A 20,272-nucleotide genomic window follows, 5' to 3' on the forward strand; every position below is an offset into this window, starting at 1 on the left:
ATATTTACTTCCTAAGCCACAAACTTAAAATACTCACATAATTTCATTCTCCAGAACAATATGATTTGCTCCCCTCAACTATTTATTCTTCATCCTGTTCTCACTGACTATGCCTGCCTTCTCCATAGTCACACCTAGTTGATCTAAACTATATCCTCTTTTGCACAAAACTTAAACTCTAGCCCTATTGGTGAGCAGGGATACAATTTCCTCATTTTTCATTTGCTGTGGGTTCAAAATAGAGATCTGAACCCTCTGCATACATCAGTGAGTATCCAATAAATTCTGTACCTACAACCTACATTCTCTAAGAATAGTTCAACAAACTATTTTCTTAAGAGAGACCAGGGCAAACTGGCAAAGTTAAATATAAAGATGCCCATGGGATTCAAGGATGACTTGAACATGTCCAGAAAGTTAACTTTTTCAAAGGATTCCAATTCCAATATCACTGGAGAAACTAGAAAGGATGAAAGCAATGAATGTAATGGCAGCAAATGGGAAGCCATTTGGCAGCAAGAGAAGAGTTGCTAAGTAGCAATTAATAGCCAGTTATAAAAGAGAAGCAAAAGCTGTCCCCATATGGCTGTGAGCCAACAGGAAATGCCACTTGCATTGGCGAGAATATTACTAGGCATGTTACCCAATAACCCTATGCAAAAGGAGATCAAGATTTGGGATATCTAAGGCATGGAGACTTTACAATGGTAATTCTTACCTATTTTGGTCATCTTTTTCAAAGTTAGGATGGTTTGGGAAAGCTTAAGCCACATTCTATTAACTTTACGACTGTCTACTCACCCACATTTCTCCCAAAACTTCAAGAATATGTGACCTAAAGAAATTTGTGTGATAATATACTCCAGGCTACTGCAATCTACTCCAAAGACTCTGTAACTAAGCTACTCTTGTAGAAACTGAGGTATTTACCTGCTGGCTGCAACAAACCAAGAACTCTTAGAACCCTATTCTAAGACATATCCAGTGAGAGTGTAAAGCAGCCCTACAATCACTGGAAAAGGCTTAACATTTACCAAACTATGCACATTTTTTGTTTTAAATTTTCTCTGTGAGCTTAGCCATGTTTCAGGAAAATAAATGTAACATTAACAAAGCCATGCTCAAGATTACCACTTAATCCCAAACCCCATACTTCACAATTAACTTACTGTAAATAAGTCATTCAAGGTTTTTCTTAAAATTCTACTGAAAGTTTTTTTTTTTAAACACTGCTGAATCTACCAAGTTAGAGAAACTTCTTAATAGAAAGTTGGCTGTGACTGACAGAACAAATGAAATCCTTTTCAAGTAATTTTTAAAATGTAGATCATCTATATCCTTAATTTTGGTTGCCAATGCAAATGAGTCAGAGGATTTTCTCAGACACTGAGTTAATTGTGTAACTCTACAGCAGAGAATGCCATTGGAGAGTACTTGCTGACCTCATAGTTGAAAAAACCATTTAAAAGATGTGAAAACCAGATGTTTCAGTCACATTTCGGCTCTGCTCTGAGAATTTATACTGAGCAGCTTCTAACAGCCTGGTACTCCTTTACAATTGAGAAATGATCATCTTAATTTCCTTATTTGTCTTGCTGTGGAAAGAGGCTCACGGATGGGGAATCAAGGATGGAATTTTTCATAACTCCATATGGCTTGGTAAGAAACTTCTCTCATGAATTTCATGTTGAAAATTTCACTTCTTTGCATACATGGAGAAGTGAATCAGTTTTTTTGTTCTGTTCAAGGTTGATGTTTTCCAAGAAAAATGCTTAGGATAGATAGGCATTGGAATGCTTGCAACTATTTTTCAAAAGTGTGCCTTCTAAAACTTAAAAATAGCTTTTTATAAAGTGAGCTGTTTAGTAGAAAATAGAAATTAATACTTATATTCAATATCAATTTGTACTTTAAAAAATTTTCAAAGCATACCTGTGGTGTTGTGAGGACTATTTCTTTAATAAAATAAAAACAACAGTATATTATTTTATTTTTATTTCAATGCATTTGCAATAAGATTTCAGAATTCTGAGAAGTAAAATTAGAGTATACAATATTTTTATAATCATTGCTCTATGTATCCTGACCTGTACTGTAAATCTTGCTTTCTGAAACATTTGTTAACTGTTTTGACAAAACCAGCTTGCAATACAGGAGAAAAATGAAAAAGAGTTGTATTTCTGAATGCATTCTTACCATTTTGACTTCTTTGTTTGTGATGTCCTATATAAGTCATTTTCTAACCTTTTTGTTTGACAAGGAAAGTATCTTTGCTTGTTTTGTTTTGTTAATTGTAAGGCAGATAAACTGTGAATATAAACAATAGGCCAAGAAAGGGCAAATACAGAAAAGCCAAACACCCTGCATAGCACTCTAAACAATACTTTAATTCTCATGATATATAATAAATTATTATTGTTTTATGTTCATTATCATATTTGATAGTGGAAATAAATTGTAATTGCTCAAGAAAAAAAACTGTTGGATTCTTGTATAAAATAAAGAGAAAGCAAAATTTAACGTAGATCTTGGTTTTATGCTTCCTAAGCAGCGCACAATTGCAGAATATTTCCCCTTTCAGTGAGTTTCTCTCTGGTAATAACTGCAGCCATGCGGATTTCATTAAAACCTCAACTTGCAATGCACAGCCTTACTGTTTTTTGTTTTTTTTTTCTTGAGCTAGTGAACACAAGATGGGTTCTGGGATTCACCAGAGGAATGAAAATGTCTCTTTGTTTATTTTTATTGCACACCATCGAATTTAGGAAATATACAGATATTTGTCAAAAATGAAAAAAGAATTAAACCCATATGGATAAACTTTGAATTGCCGCCAAACCCTCTAATGGTTAGAGTTGTTTTTTAAATGAAGTTATATATCACAGAAACATAAACCTGGACAATAGAAGTTCTGTCCTCGAGGTAGAGAGGAGCAAATCCAAATGTTTGTTAATAGTATGCTGCAAATCTTAGGCTTGAGATTAATGCAAATTGCTTCAATCTGGGACAAATTGTTGAACAGTCAGCCTAGCAAAATTGTTCACAATTGGTTCAGTCAATATAGTATTAGAAACTAGGGAGGAGAGAGTTGATTTAGAAGGCAGGAATCTTCCAGCAAGTATCAAGAACAAAGTACTTTAAACTCTTGGTCTTATTTCATTCTGGTAAAATGAGACAGTTGAAATGGGTGACCCCTAAAGTCTATTTTTAACTCTGATATTCTCTAATTCCTTAAGTAGTATTTTTTTTTTAACCAAAGACAGTTAAGGAAAAGAGGCTTCAACTATTTATAGTTTATATGGATTATGAAAATAAAAAATTCATAAAAAATTCTTTTCAAACATTATTGGAGCCAAAAAAGGGAGAGAGGAAAGAGAATCTTATCAAGAGCTCCTGCTAGGATGTGAAAGCTATGATTATGGATTTAATGATTTATTCCTAAAAATAAATATCATCATTCCCACTTAATAGATGTGTAAACGGAGGTTTAGGGAGTGATTTATGCAAGATCTACAACTTGTCTATGACAAAAGCAACAGTTACTACTTGCTAAAAGAAAAAGAGTTCTTGGTTAAAAAAGTACTCAGTTTTAATAAATGAATATTGACTAGAAAAATTAACAAATTATTTTTTTATCTGAAAGATAAAACTTTTAAAATTAGATTCAAAATACAAAGGGCTATTTTAGTAATTTCAAGTTCTGAATTGGGAAATAATTTAAAATAAATGACTATCAAAATTTGTCAAATACCAAAGTCTCAACTCATTCATAAGGCAAGATATTAAAAAATTTGGTGCTCTTTCAAGAACAATGTGGAATATAACCCTTACTGAATAAGTCAAAATTTATGCATATATAGTTTTGCTGTGTAAGTTACTTTATTACTAGACAAGTTTGACAGGTACAATAAGTTTAAGAAAAATTATTGAAAAGAAAACTTAAAATTAGTTTTTAGTCTTTTTGTTAATTTTTTTTCCTGCAAACACCATATTTTGATTTTTGGAGTAAAATACTAAAGAAATCTTAGTTTGAGAAATCTTGGGAAGAAAACTATTCCTACAAAATCTTTTTCAAATAAAGATCTCTTAGGGTGGGCCTCCCTGGTGGCACAAGGGGTTAAAGTCACAACACTATGAAGCTACCTCTGGCCACTGCAGCACATTTGATCACTGGCCAGGGAGGTGACCCACATGGCCAAGCAAACCTTCCTAGTCTCGCCCCCTGCTCCCTTCAGCAGTGTACTTCAGATCTGCCTGTTCTGTTCCCCACTCTGTCTCCAGTGAATCCTCTCACACCCCTGCACCTCTGGGCTGCACCCCAGCTCTTGTATGCATAAATAAATAAATCTTTTTAAAAAGATCTTAGTCTACATAATTTTAACATTTTTAATAATTAACAATCTCTATTACAGTATAGAAGTATGTTAAACATGTCTCCTTCTCTACTAAAAACCTTGGTACTCCTGGACTTTAACATAAAGATATTTCTATTGCACACCTGTGTCTAAACTTGAGAACAGAACCTGATCCACAGCACCTAACAAAGTACCCTATTATATAGTCTCAAAATAACCAAATTGGAAACTAGTGAAAGCTTAGTTTATGAGGCTTTACCATATGAAGAACACTTGGCTGGTAGGTGACTTTCAAAGGGGGAAATAACTTTGATGGGTCTTGTGTTTTCTGATATTAATATCAGCATGGTCAGGGTCCTTTGTGACCTTAAACTATAAGATATATAAGAGCAGGATTTCTCAGAATCCAGAAAAACAGGAAAAAGTGCCAAGCAGCATCTCTTTTTTTATTTTTTATTTTTTTAAGGATTTATTTATTTATACAAGAACAGGGGTACAGGCCAGACTCCTCTCTCTGGAGGAGTCACCAGAGAGAGAGTGGGGAACAGAACAGGCAGACTGACGAAATACACTGCTGAGTGGAGCAGCGGGCGAGACAGGAGAGGTCTGCTGCACCATGAGGGATCCTCGCCGGCCGTCCAGGATCGAACCAGCGCTACAGAGGCTGCGGACAGCTTCACAGTGCGGCACTTAACTGCCTGCGCCACCAGGGGAGGCCTATCTCTTTTTTAAAAAAAAGTTTTATTTTAATTATTTTTGCATACAAGAGCTGGGGTGTAGGCCAGAGGTGTGGGAGAACAGAACAGGCAGATCTACTGAAATACATTGCTGAGGGGAGCAGCAGGCAAGACAGCATGGTCTGCTGCACCATGTGGGTCAGCTCCCTGGCCGGGGATCGAAGTCATGCTCAGTAGCTGGGGATAGCTTTATAGTGCTGACACTTAACCTCTTGAGCCACCAGGGAGGCTCAGCATCTCTTATTAAATTGTGGCAATGTTAATTTCAGCTTGGTTTGGAGAGCAAGGAATGGATTTCTAATGCTGCTGGATTTATACTTTGCTTGCTGCAAGGAATAAGTGTTCTCATTGGAAAAGCTCTTAATGGTGACTGGTTGCATAGGTCAGGGTACAAAGACTTAATCTAATAGTCTACATTGAGCTGTTGAAGGTAACACTATAATTATTGTCCTGGCAATCTTTTCTCATTGTTTCTACAGCAAAATGTACACCCAACTCAAAGCAACCAATTTAAACAATTATCTACCAGAAAACAACTCATATATGACTTCATACTACCTAAAATATGTTGGGGCCAACCAGTAAAATCAAAAAGACAGATCAGATTAAGAATATTGGGACTAGTAGTTTTGCCCAGTTTTTTCTTGGCTATGTTTGAATTTATTTTTCTTTTTCTTGATATAGCATTTGTTTGCTTTGGAGTCCTTCAAACTTCCCTTCAGTTTTTGCTTTGTTTACTAAGTCCTCAACTGTATTACATTAGTCATTCCCTTCAAATGGATATTTTAGTTTATTTTCCTCCATTACTTTGAGCCTAGGTAACAGTCAATTTTGTTTGCTTGTTTGTTTGTTTTTTTACTTCTTTTCCTTTTTTTATCCTACTGCTTATCTTTTCAAGCTTTTTTATGACTTAAAACAAGCCTCCTTAAAAAACTTATTTTGGTAGTCCATTGAAAAGGGAAGTTTGAGAGCTGCTGTATAAAAAAAAAAAAGTCACCTTGTGGTAATACAGAAATGCAATGTTTTATTAAAACTTTCTTTCAGGTTGTCAGTTCAGAAACCTACTTTAGCCTCCTTTCAGACTATGTTCCCAACTTCCCCTAAAATTCCCCTCATATTTTTTTTTTCAAAAGCTTTCTAACAATGAAAACTTAGCCACCCATGGAAGCAGATCCAGGAAACCCTCTGGCAGGAACAACGGTTGATGTAATTTTCCAGTTGAGGCCATAAAATTTCCCTTGTTCCACAACACTAGATAATAATGCATTTACCATAATTTGTTAATTCACAGAACAAGCAGCGGGTGTTTACCACAGAGAAGCACGGTCTGGCAAATACAAACTCACCTACGCAGAAGCAAAGGCGGTGTGTCAATATGAAGGAGGTCGGCTCGCCACCTATAAGCAGCTAGAGGCAGCCAGAAAAATAGGTAACTGATGTGACAATGACTTTTTCTCTTTTTCACCCTGGGAGAAAAATTCAGCCTTTCCTGTAACCTTTTCATAAGACTTTTCTCTCTAGTAGTTTAATACATAGCATCCCATAACATCTCCCATGGACTTCTCCAGTGTTCTCTCCTCAGCGCTAATGGAAATAAGTTCCTATTACTAACAAGACGAAAGGCAAAAGAAAATGAACACATCATTATCTCAACATCATTTAAATTCCTCATTAATCTTAACGTCATTACTATTCCTTTTTAGTATTAAATTTACTATTATTATTAAATTTTAATAACATCTCTTGTTGACATCTGAGAATGAATTTCCTGAAGTTACTATATTGAGTCTTAAAAAAGGAAATTTACTTGGTAAAGGAAATAATGCATTTAGTGGCATTTTTTTCCATTTTTTTCCTATTTTTGAATTAAGTCAGATAATGTATTTATATCTCAGTATCAAAAACTGTGAAGATAGAAGGATATGCCTTTTGCAAGATAGCAGGAGAAAAATAATTGGGAAGATGATGTCAGGAGACCTGGTGAAAAAAAACAGTAATTGAATAATGCTATTTGCTTTTTCTAAGTAGGGTGCTATCAACTCTCTTGGACTTTCAGAACAATCCGAAAAGCCACTCCCATTTAGAATTCTCTTCTTTATTGAGGAAATCTCTTTGCTGATAGAAATATGCTTGGCAAAGTTTACACTATTATAATACAATACCCAAGACAAAAATAACGGTGTTCTCTATAATGCTTCAAGGTCTCCCCAGATGACAGCTGAGTTTACACCCGTAGGACTGTGTGTGACACAGTAGATGGAATGATGGAGACATAAGTCAGAGCCTTTTCTACCTATAGTAAAACCATCTGTAAGGCATTAACATTCGCAAATACATCAGTCTCTGAAGTCAAGCAAGGAAAACAGTGCTGAAACTATTTGAAATTTATAAGTACTTTTTGCCTTATTCAAATCTTTTAAAATATTAGCAATGTTTTAAATGATTCTAAAATAGAAATTAGCTAAACTGTCATATGAAGAAATTTTTTCAGTATTGATGGCAATTTCAGAAATCACCCCGTGGCACCAGATAGGCCATTTTGGGAAAAGAAGTGAGCATTAAACTGGGAGTGCTTGCATATCCATAGCAGTTTGATTTCTAGCTCATCTGCATTTTTTTTCTTCAAGTAGGACATCATATTTTATATGTGTTCAAATTTTATCTATTTTTTAAGAAAACTTATTTCCCCTTTTACGTGAACTGCATTTGCTCAGTTTGGAAGGGGCCATTTTTGTTAAGATGACCTTTGCCACATGAGGGAGATGACCACACAAGCCTATAACCCTTTCATTCTCTTTCAGGATTTCATGTCTGTGCTGCTGGGTGGATGGCCAAGGGCAGAGTTGGATACCCCATTGTAAAGCCAGGGCCCAACTGTGGATATGGAAAAACTGGTGTTATTGATTATGGAGTCCGTCTCAATAGGAGTGAAAGATGGGATGCCTATTGCTACAACCCACATGGTTTGTTAGAAATAATTTTATACTTTGTAAAAACAGTTGCATGTTACTAAGAGGTTGTTAAAAAGAAATGGCTTCTTCTAGAGATAAGACAAGTTTATAATGATAATTAACAATAAATCTGTTCATAGAGTAATTGTGCTGTGCCAAACACTGAGTTATAATCATCTAAACTGTCAATATTCACAGCTCTACAAATGGGTATTATTATACCCATTTTACAAATCAGGAAACTGAAACTTTAAGAGCTTAAGTAACTCACCCAAGATTGGATGGTCAATAAATAGTAGGCAGATGACATCACAAGTTCTCAAATAATCCTCAATTTTAGTGTGCCAAATAACTTCTTGTCCACAAAGGGAAACAATGAGGTTATAAACTTGGCACAGCTAATTAGTTAAAACAATAAAAAGATACCACCAAATGTTAACTATTACCCCCTTCAAAAGAATGGGGGGAAATGAGGCAAAATTAAATAACTCTTTCTATAATTTCTTTTTGTTCATAAATTGTTAAACTTCCAAACTAAGCAACACTCATGCTATGGTTTATTTTAACAATTATATACCAGATATACCAGTTGTTATTATTATATAGTATATTTTTATACCTATTCTTTTTCCATGGTTGACTACTGCAAGAAAAACACTTAAAGAGAAAAATTAAAATTAACTCATTGTAATTAATATAGTTATTCTTTGTTCATATTCTGAGAAAAAATAGACTCACCACCACCACCCCAGGCCAATGTCCTGAAGTGTTACAATGTGTTACCAAATTTTACCCCCCCCACGTTTATAATTATAAACATCCTGAAGTGGTGGTTCATTTGGATATAGCTTGTAAGAAAGCCTATAATACAGTAGATTAGAGTGAAGTTTAGCATTTTATTTATTTATTTATTTATTTATTTATTTATTATTCAACGCATTAATCATTGGAGAAATTTTTCATATTTGTAACTACCTATATTTCAAAATAACGTGTATTCCAAGTAGAAAAGAATTTTTCCTAAAGCTCTCAGCTGGTCCTACTTAAGGCAAAATAGAAATAAATATTTACAGTGCACTTATATGAGATCCTAACTTTCAGATCACTTTGATGTACTTTAAGCTTATTTAGCCTATACTACAGTCATTGTTAATAATTCACACATCTTCTTTTCCTCTTTCCCTCTCATCCTCTCTTCCTTTTTCTTCATTATACAGATTTTCTTACTCTCAAAAGTAATTTTTTATCTCCAAGTATATCCTATGATTCTTTTTTTTTTTAAAAAGGATTTATTTATTTATTTATTTGTTTGTTTGTTTGTTTATTTATTTATTTATTTATGCATACAAGAGCTGCGGTACAGGCTAGAGGTGTGAGGGGTGAGAGGATTCACCAGAGACAGAGTGGGGAGCAGAACAAGCAGATCTACTGAAGTACACTGCTGAGGCAAGCAGAGGGCAAGACAGGAGAGGTCTGCTGTGCCATGTGTGTTATTTCCCTGGCGGAGATAGAACTCATGTTGCAGTGGCGGCAATAGTTTGATAGCACTGAGTCTTCCACCCCTGTGCCACCAGGGATTAAAGATTATCCTATCCTCTGATTCTTCTTTTGCTCACTAAACTTTAGGATATCTGAGCTCCTATTTGATCATTTTCATAGGTCAAAGTCTAGGGAAGATGAAGTGCTAATGGAAAGGTTCTAACAGTATTTCATTGTCCTTTTATACAAATTCTGCTTTAACTTATTCATAATTATAAGCTGTTTTGTCTCTCATAGAGGCTGAAATTTTAACTCTGGGTATATGTGTACAGAATCCTAGACTTGCTTTTGCTCATTTCTCAGTATATTTAGCTTTCTTTCAGATTTAGTGATATGCTGATTATTTAGAATGTAGTTAACCTGAAGGGGTCTAAACTAGCATTAAGGTAAGTTCATTGAAAGCAATTGGAATGAAAAAATCTTAACAGCATTAGAAAATAGAGCAATCACTATTAATTAAGCAATATCACAAGTTAGGTCTGATTGAAGTAACGAATAGGGTCATAAAAAGTGTTTAGGGTCTCCCTGGTGGCCCAAGAGGTTCAGTCTCAGCACCATGAAGCTATCTGCAGCCACTGCAGCGGGAGTTCAATTCCCACCCAGGTAGCTAACCCACATGGCACAGCAGACCTCTCCTGTCTTACTCCCTGCTCTCCTCAGCAGTATATTTCAGTCTTTCTGCCTGTTCTGCTCCCCACTCTGTCTCTGGTGAATCCTCTCACTCTCTGCATCTTTGGCTTACACCCCAGCTCTTGTATGCATAAATAAATAAATAAATCTTTCAAAAAAAAAAAAGAAGTGTTTAAAGAAAACTTGCTGATTCAAGCTCTGAGTGGATGACATGATGTTAACTGATTTTATATTAATAACTTTTTAACTAAGTAACAGTCTTCAAGGACTCAATCAACTCTGAATCTGTCATTTCCTAAATAAGAAAGAGATGAGTTGATAGCTATATATAATATAAAATAGCTGAATAGATATAGCTAAATATATAACTAAATTAATATTTAATTTTTTTCTCTAATCTGATGATATATACAACAAAGATAGGCTTTATGGGACATAGCAAGTCACTTCAAAAAATGGCACTGTAGGGACCTCCCTGGCGGCACAAGGGGTTATGATGCAGCACTGTGAAGCTATCTGTACCCACTGCAGCACGAGTTCAATTCCCCGCCAGGGAGCTTACCCACATGGCGCAACATACCTCTCCTGTTTCACCCGTTGCTCCCCTCAGCAGTATATTTCAGTACATTTGCCTGTTCTGCCCCCCACTCTGTCTCTAATGAATCCTCTCAACCCCTCATCTCTGGCCTGCACCCCAGCTCTTGTATGCATAAATAAATATTTTTTTTAAAAGGCATTGTATAACTTTCTACATAAACACTGTACTGTTTATGTACATATATAAATTGTCTGTTAGATAATATTTAATTGTAGAGGAGCAGTTTCCATTTTTTTAACACCCTTATCTTCTATATTTTATCCCTCAGAGTAATCACATGAAGTAGATAGTAAGCAAAGATTGATTATATTTATTTTAACAATGAAAAATCTGAGACAGAGTGTGATCATAAAGCTGTGACTAGATACCTGACTTTCTGTTACTTTCCAACCTTCCTAAGTTCCTGATCTACACCAGGGAGAAAAACTTTCTTAATTGCTGTGGCATTAAGGATTCTAACATAATTTTTTAAAAATGGTTATTTTAAAGGAGAATATTCTCGTAAAACCTTCTAATTGATATAATGAAAACTATGTTTGAATGCTACTCATACTCATCATTACTACCATCATTCAGATTGCATAGGAATTTCCAAGTTGCCCCTTTTTCCAAGACACTAGACATTTATTTGGTAATGAATTAAAATTAACTAGAGTCTCTCCATAGCTTTCATTCTAGATCATACTATAACATCACTGCTTCTAGCAGAGGGTGTTTTTTTATTCTTGTAACAGGTTATATATAAAATCTGTAAAGTGACAGATGATTTGAAAAAAACAAGCATGAAATCTCCACCAAATCCTATAATATTAAGATTAAGGTGTTAATTTAAAACCTGTAAAAGGGGCCTCCCTGGTGGCACAAGGGTTTAAGCACTGCGCTATGAAGCAATCCACAGCCTCTGCAGCACCAGCTCCATCCCTGGCGGCCAGCGAGCAACCCACATGGTGCAGCAGACCTCTCCTGTCTCGCCCACTGCTCCCCTCAGCAGTGTATTTCAGTCAGTTTGCCTGTTCTGCTCCCCGTTCTGTCTCCGGTGAATCCTCTCACCCCCCCACACCTTAGGCCTGTTGCCCCAGCTCTTGTATGCATAAAAAAATAAATAAATAAAAATAAAGCCAGTAAAAGGAGTGCAAAATGACTATAAATTATCCTTTTAACTGGACTAGAGTGACCTTTAAGATCCTTACAATCCTGAAATTCTATATTTTCCAAATGCAATTTATTGGACTCATTATTGTAAGTGTTTGAGTCACTGAAGACATAGTGATGACACCACAGGACAGAATTCTAACTCAATTCCTGATTAAGCTGCTGATAAAATAAGTATATGTATTTGTCAAACACTTACTGATATACCCATAAAAGTTTGTATATTCTATTATTAAAAGAAGCCAAAAAATGTGAAACAGGGGTATAGTGATTTGTTCTTGCTATTTTCCTTTAAAAAAAAAAAAATCCCAAATAATTTATGTTCATTTTAGAGAAGTTAGCAACTTTTGATGACAAAGTACATTTATTCTTTAGCTACAAGTATACATAATAAACTATGAATGTCATAGATTAAGGCATTTCTCTATTTCATTTTTAAAAATATTAAATATATGGACGCTAAGGAGTGACTATCATTTTAAGACACAAATATTTTTTTTTCTAATGTTTTCTTATCTTTTTTTGTTTTCCATTTCAGCAAAGGAGTGTGGGGGTGTGTTCACTGAGCCAAAGCGATTGTTTAAATCTCCAGGCTTTCCGAAGGAGTATGAAGATAACCAAGTCTGCTACTGGCATATTAGACTCAAGTATGGTCAGCGCATTCATCTGAGTTTTCTGAACTTTGATCTTGAAGATGACCCAGCTTGTTTGGCTGACTATGTTGAAATATATGACAGTTATGATGACGTACATGGCTTTGTGGGAAGGTATGTGTCATTTCTTTATAAATGAGTTAAATGAACATCTATTATTTTGTTTGATGTTTAATTTTTCTCAAACAAAAATATTGTTTTTGTGGTATTTCTACTCTTCTGCAACACCACATCCTTTTTTAACAAAGATTTTTCTTAGGATTCTAAGCCATAATCAATTGCCACATGTTCTTATCATTAAAATAGTCATAGTTATAAAGGGGAATAACATTAATTTCCCCTTCTAGGTTCTTCTTGGGGTAGTCAAGCAAACATATTAACATCAGGTTACCAGGAGAAAAAAGAACAATTTAATTACATATGTATGACGAATTAAAATAGGTAAATTCTAGAGTAAACAGGATGAACCAAGGCTTTTATTCTCAAGCTAATGAATGGGAAAGGGACTTGTGGTGACAAAGAGAGAGGAGAGGGGTCTCACTAGATAAGGAGAGGGTGATTCATGTGACAAAACCAGATGCTCTACAATTTTGCCATGCCATAAGATAGGTTTTTCTGGAAAATTTATATACTGGCAATGACCCTAAATCTGCATAGTTCTTTTAGGTAGTTTATATAATGATAACAGTTTCTCTTGAAGCCAGTGGGACTTCAGTTGACCTTAGTTCCACAGGGAAGGTGACTTTTATTGAAAAAAAAAGCTTTTCTGATCATCCTGAGGAGGTCTATCTGAACACCTTCAGCTATTTTTTATTGTAAGAACTAAAAAGTCAGGGCTTCTGCAGTGGCACAGTGGGTTGAGCACAGCGCTGTGAAGCTATCAGCAGCCTCTACAGCGTCGGTTCAATCCCAGCCGGCCGGTGAGGGTCCCACATGGCGCGGGTCCCACATGGCGCTGCAGACCTCTCCTGTCGCCTTTCTGCTCCCCACTCTGTCTCTGGTGAATCCTCTCACCCTCCCCGCCTCTCGCCTGTACCCCAGCTATTGTATAAATAAAAAATAAATCTTAAAAAAAAAAAGAATTAAAAAGTCAGAGCATCCCTGGTAGAGTGAGGGGTTAAAACGCAGCCTATAAAGCTATCTGCAGCCACTGCTGCACAAGTTCTATCCCCAGCCAGTGAGGAGACCCACATGGCACAGCAGAACTCTTCTGACTTGCCCGCTGCTCCCCTCAGCAGTGTATCTCAGTCAGTCTGCCTGTTCTGCTCTCTACTCTGTCTCTGGTGAATCCTCTCACTCCCCCACACCTCTGGCCTGTACCCCAGTTCTTGTGTGCATAAATCCTCTCACCCTCTCGCACATCTGGCCTGTACCCTGTTCTTGTATAAAAATAAATCTTTAAAAAAAAATTAAGCATTTTATATATTCAAGTCCCCACTTAATAATGCATACTTTTAAAGATTTATCTATTTATGCATACAAGAGCTGGGGTACAGGCCAGAGGTGCGGGGTGGGTGTGTGTGTGAGAGGATTTACCAGAGACAAAGTGGGGAACAGAACAGGTAGACTGACTGAAATACACTGCTGAGGGGAACATTTGGCGAGACAGGAGAGGTCTGCTGCACCTTGTGGGTAGCTCCCTAGCCCGCTGGGGAACAAACTTGTGCTGCAGAGGCTGTGGATTACTTCATAGTGCTGTGAACCCCTTACTCCACAAGGGAGGCCCAATAATGCATATTTTAGACTACCCATTATCAATGAACTATCAGTTGTTATTTCTCTATTATCTATAACAATACTTTAATGAAAGAAAATGGTGGTGAAAATTAATTATAGACTCAATAACTTTTTGTTGATTTTGAAATGTATGATTCAAACACAAAGAAAACCAAAGGCACTTCTCATAAAAATAAACAAATTTTGGTGGGAAAATGTTTTTTTGTTGTGTACTTTGCCTAACAGCCTACTGCTATAGAAATAATTATATTTTTTAAAAAAGTTTGAGGATGACATGAAATGTGGTTGAAATTTTTTTTTAAAAAGTATATTTTGAAAAATAAATCTCCTATTTTGAGACTTGTGATGGACATTTTTATTCTAAGCCTAGTTCCAGAAATCAAGTAGAACCCTATATAAAATCATACACTATTTCAACTGGCTAGTTTGCTATTTATTGGCTAAATATTTAGTGATTTACTTTGTAAAGTCTTTCCCTCCTCTTGAATAAATCATATTTTCCAAAACTGACAAAAAGTCACAATTCACATAAAAATCAAACATGCTTTTTCATGTCTAAATCAATCTACTCTAGGGCCTCCCTGGTGGCACAAGGGGTTAAGCACCTCACTATGAAGCAATCCACAGCCTCTACAGCACGAGTTCAATCCCTGGCGGTCCAGGGAGAAACCCACATGGCGAGGCAGACCTCTCCTGTATCTCCCACTGCTCCCCTCAGCAGTGTATTTCAGTTCAGTCTGCCTGTTCTGTTCCCAGCTCTGTCTCTGGTGGATCCTCTCACCCCCTGCATCTCTGGCCTGTACCCCAGCTCTTGTATGCATAAATAAATAAATCTTTAAAAAATAAAAAATAAATCACTCTACTCTAGAATTCAAAATACTAATACCAACCACACACTCATTCTTCAGCAGTGAAGAAAATTTTATGAGGTTTCTCAGAAAGAAATCTTTAATTTTCCAATTTCAAAGTACCTATGACCAAAATAAATTTTGTAAGTCACATATCCTTTCTCTAAAATCTCATTAATATATTGACAAACTTAGTTTTAACATTTCTTCTCCATTACAAACTCAAGTTTTAAAAAAGAATAAGTTTTAAAATAATAGAAATATGAGTCATTAGGGGAGCAAAGCTCCTTACTTGTCAATGAGAACTACTTGCAGTGGGTATATAATATTCTTTCATGTGACCTCTCATTTTAAAAAAATTCTGTTTTTCAGGTACTGTGGAGATGAACTTCCAGAAGACATCATTAGTACAGGTAATGGCCCTAAATTAAGGAACAAAATAATGATTTGTTTTCTCATTGTGTCAGTGAAAGTGAAGGACCAACAGTTATTACTATTTACTCCTTGAAAGTGGAGAGAACTGAGGACAGATGTAGCTCGTTACCTGGTAAAATACGTAGTATTTATATATACTTAAGACTTGCTCCAAATCTTTGTGCTAAATACGCAGGAACTCATTAATTCAGGTATCAAGCCTGCAATTGTCTTGAATCTGAAAATCCGTGAATATTACTGTAGCCTCTGACTTCCATAACATGTGGTAATGAAAGGCCAGAATTTTGTTGTTAATGAAGTAAATTATAAAAGTGTTAAAAATAAGGCTGTCCCTGAAAAAAATGTTTTCATCATACTCATTGCATTTTTAATATTAGTGCAGCACTCCCCAGAAAGAAATGTGAAGAACCTAGCTCTGTGAGATGTTTTTTAAAGGTGTTAGATGAAAAAAGGGCTTTAAGGTCAAATAAATTTGGGAAAATTGGGTTAAAGATGTTAAATAGGTTTCTTTATTGAAAGATATTAGAGAGCTTTTAGTATGCTAATTATACGTAGTAGAGCTCAAAAGAATAGCTACAATAGGCAACTTTTTCCAAATCTCTCACACACACACACATTACTTTTTTTGACTGTTCCATGAAGTGCCTCAAGAAATGTCCTTATAAGTAACATAAATTTATCTTAACAAGCAATACCCCTGTTATTGCCCCCACTGCTACTTTCTGGCTAAGAACCTTCACTTTCTTAGATGTCATCATTTCTTCTTTTTATTTCCAACACCAACACTAATATTTGACATTCTTACTTGCTTTATTTTCCCTTCAAGTCATAAAATTGTAGATGCTTCTACAACTAAAAATAAGGCAATGAGTTGCAATGTCTAAGCAATCCTAAACTGATTACTCCTACACTCTAGCCTTGTAGCACACTCACATTTCACTTATGCATCATAATTCCAAGAGATAGGTGGGACTTCTTGTTCAATCCTTGAGTGATTAATGCTTGAGATGTAATAACTCATTACTCTGTTGCAATCTTCCTAGGAAGAGAGAGATTTTATCTTTTATTCCTTTCTTGAAAACTTATTTCAAGTTGTCAGAAAGGTGAAAGAACTTTTGTGAGCTATAGGATTGCAGTTGAGGGATGAGAACCTGATAGGGAAAAAAAAAACAAAAAACAAAAAACAGAGGAAAAGTCAAAAAGGTAGCCTGAAACTTAGTATTTTTCTTCTATTGTCTAAAACAGACAAGACTTACCACAAGCATAGTCAAATCAATGTTTTTCTTACAACTACAAGAAACTAAGAGAAACCACACAATTTATTATTTAAAGAGAAATAAATAAACATAGGAAAAGAACACAGAGCCTCCCTGGTGGCACAAGGAGTTAAGCTCGGCACTCTGAAGCTAGCCGCAGCCTCTGCTGCATGAGTTTGATCCCTAGCAGGCTAGGGAGCTACCCAGATGGTGCAGCAGACCTCTCCTGCCCAACCTGCTGCTCCCCTCAGCAGTGCATTTAAGTCAGTCTGCCTGTTCTGCTCCTCACTCTGTCTCTGTTGAGTCCTCTCACCTCCCACACCCATGACCTGTACCCATTCTTATATGCATAAATAAATATTAAAAAAAAAAGGAAAAGAACATAGCTAAACAACAACAACAAAAAGAAAACAACCCATGATTTGGCAAAACAGCAAGAAGAGGAAGTTGCTACAAAGGAATAGGAAAAGAAGATATAAAATACTGTTTGTACATAATCTTAACAGCAGGCATAATACTATTAACACTTTGACCTCATTTTCTTAAATATGTGCTTACTCACCCCAGGATATTTATACTAAAAAGCAAGTACAAAACAAATAAATTTAAAACTACCTATAATTCTCCATTTTCATGAAATTAAAAGCAAGAATATGCCCATTCTCCTCATCTCCCCCCACCAACCCAGAAAGGCACTGGACAACTGTGTAGTGAGCTTACTTCCAGGCGCTTTTCCTATCACATACAAACATTATATGTATTACAAGGATACATGGCCATATTTCTAAGGCAGAGTACAATATTTGGATAATTTCAATTCTTTTTAATGACTTCCTAGTAGGTGATTGTATAGACATACCATAATGTCATGAACAAATATTTAACATCCTGAAGATGGTTGTTGCTGATTTTTTTCTTTTGCTATGCAGTGTTTCATCAGACATTTTTAAACTACCTACCTTTATGTAATAAAACTATTTTTTCTTTATTAGAGTTGATTCCTAAAAGTGAAATTTTGGGGTCATAGGTGAGGTGCATTTTAAATGTCAGAAGATACTGCCAAATTACTGCTAGTCTTCCAGCACCAGTTTGCATTCTATACATTCATTGTGAATTACCTGTGAATTACCTATTTTTATTACTTGCACATTCTTTAGAGTTGTTGTCTCTTTCTTTTTTATTTCTACCAGTTTTTTGTATGTTAGAGATATTAACTCTTTTCTTTTGGTCTGTCTCTTGCTCTTCAACTTTGATTTCTCCTATCATGCAAAAAAAAATTTTTTTTTAATTTCAGCACCTCTTTCAGTGCTGAGAAAAGTACAGTGGGTCAAAGTACGAACTCTGGGGCCAAATTGTGCAGGTCAAACCTCACCTGCCATTTTAGCAATGTGGGCTTCAGCAAGTTAATTTGGCTCTCTGTGGCACAGTTTCACTGTAAAATGAATGTTCTAATAGTATCCATCTCATAGTGTTGCTGTGAGGAATTAATGAGTTAATAGAAGAAATGCACTTAAAGATGTGCTTGGTAAACATTGGCATTCAATATGTATGGGTGCTTTTTTTTAAATGAATTCTGGACTTGGAATCTACATTGAGGTCTTCCCTTTCTGAAAAAGAATAAAATATCCTCATATTTTATTATATGTATTAACATTTTTCCTTTTTATTTTTAGCATCTTTAATGCAGATGAAATATAATTAGATACAATGTGTAAAGTGGGGATCTAGTTGTTGGCTTTGTTTCTTACAAATACAAAACTTGTTATACTTCCATCATTTAGGGCCTCCCCTGGTGGCGCAGCGATTGAGCGCTGGGCTGTGAGGCTGCGGCAGCCTCTGCAGTGCCAGTTTGTTCCCCAGCCGCCAGCGAGGGTCCCACCAAAAAATAAATAAATAAATAAATAAATAAATAAATAAATAAATAAATTATATATATATATATATATATATATACTTCCATCATTTAATAAATTGCCCATCCATACTTCACTCACTTGAACTGCCTGCCATTTTCCAGAAATTCTATGGCCGTGCCTTCTATATAAAGAATAGAAACAGAACAAAATTGTTCTATGGAAACAGAACAAAATTTCCTGTAGGACATACTGGAGAGCCAGAGTCAAAAATCTAAGTCTCTCACCCTGATCCACTGGCAATGAAACCACAGTCTATGCAGCTTGAGAATTCAGTTCTGGATTTTGGGAGCATTTTTTTCACTGAAATCTTATATTTTCCTATGAGGATGATGAGGTTTTGAGTTGTCAGCCAAATTGAAGGAAAGTAACATCTTTGTTCTTTTACACCCTTCCCCTCCCCAGGAAATGTCATGACCTTGAAGTTTCTGAGTGATGCTTCAGTGACAGCAGGAGGTTTCCTAATCAAATATGTTGCAGTAGATCCTCTTGGCAAATCCAGTCAAGGAAAAAGTACAAATTCTACTTCTACTGGAAACAAAAACTTCATAGCAGGAAGATTTAGTCATTTATAAAACAAAAACAAAAACAAAAAACAGGACGTTCTGGGCTTATGTTTGTATCTTTTGGGACACCTTTTTATCTTTTATATTTTTATTAACATTTATTTATTATTTTTCTAAATGTGAAAGCAATACCTGATAATGTTGGGAAAATTGGAGAATATAGAAAACTTTGAATGAGAAAATAAAATCTCTCATAATCCCATTACATAAAAATAACAAGTGTTAACATATTTTTCTTAGTCAGTTTTTGATTTGTGATACATGCATATATGTCTCTAAAAATAATTGTATTGGAATTTTTGGAATCCTAATCTGTGTTCAGCTTTATATATATTTTTTTAACTTTAAACTTCATGATTTTAGCATTTTCCCATATTGAGTATTATTCAAGTACTTGCTTTTGGAAAACTGTAAAATATTCCATGATATGATTGTTCCATATTTTATTTAAGCCTATCTCTATTATGAGAATTTTAGATTGTTTTCATAAATATTGCTACCGAGCTCATCCTTGAACGTATCTATTTGTTCGTCTTTCTGATTATTTGGAATAGGGTCATAGTGTTAGTGCATGATGAGGAATACCAGGGGATCCCAAACTGTTAAAGGGTACATGCTCTAGAAGTGAATTTTGCCATCCATAGACTTTGCATAAAGGCAAAGGAAGCAGACTTGTAGTGTGAAAGATTTGTAATAGAATTAGTGTGGAGAGAGAGAGAGAGAGAGAGAGAGAGAGAGAGAGATTTTAAATAATAATTTTCCAATACAACCCCAAAATTCCCCATTCCCTAGTGGGCTAATGCCCAGCCAAACATGCCCAGACTGAAGTGGGGAAACTGAGACCTGAAAGCTTGCCACAAGTCTAAGATACCTTCTGGTTAGTGATCACCGAGAGCTGGGAC

General features: G+C 35.5%; 1 protein-coding gene across 1 annotated transcript; it reads left to right on the top strand.

Moving 5' to 3' along the window:
• Positions 1-1,565: 1,565 nt before the first annotated feature.
• On the top strand, positions 1,566-19,379 carry TNFAIP6 (TNF alpha induced protein 6; the record flags this gene model as incomplete). Its single annotated transcript, XM_084239816.1, has 6 exons — positions 1,566-1,659; positions 6,384-6,521; positions 7,894-8,055; positions 12,501-12,729; positions 15,573-15,613; positions 19,210-19,379. The coding sequence occupies 6 exons, from the start codon at positions 1,566-1,568 to the stop codon at positions 19,377-19,379; spliced, it is 834 nt and encodes a 277-aa protein (XP_084095942.1).
• Positions 19,380-20,272: the final 893 nt, after the last annotated feature.

Source organism: Talpa europaea (assembly GCF_964194135.1).
Source record: "Talpa europaea genome assembly, chromosome: 1".
Taxonomy (NCBI): domain Eukaryota; kingdom Metazoa; phylum Chordata; class Mammalia; order Eulipotyphla; family Talpidae; genus Talpa; species Talpa europaea.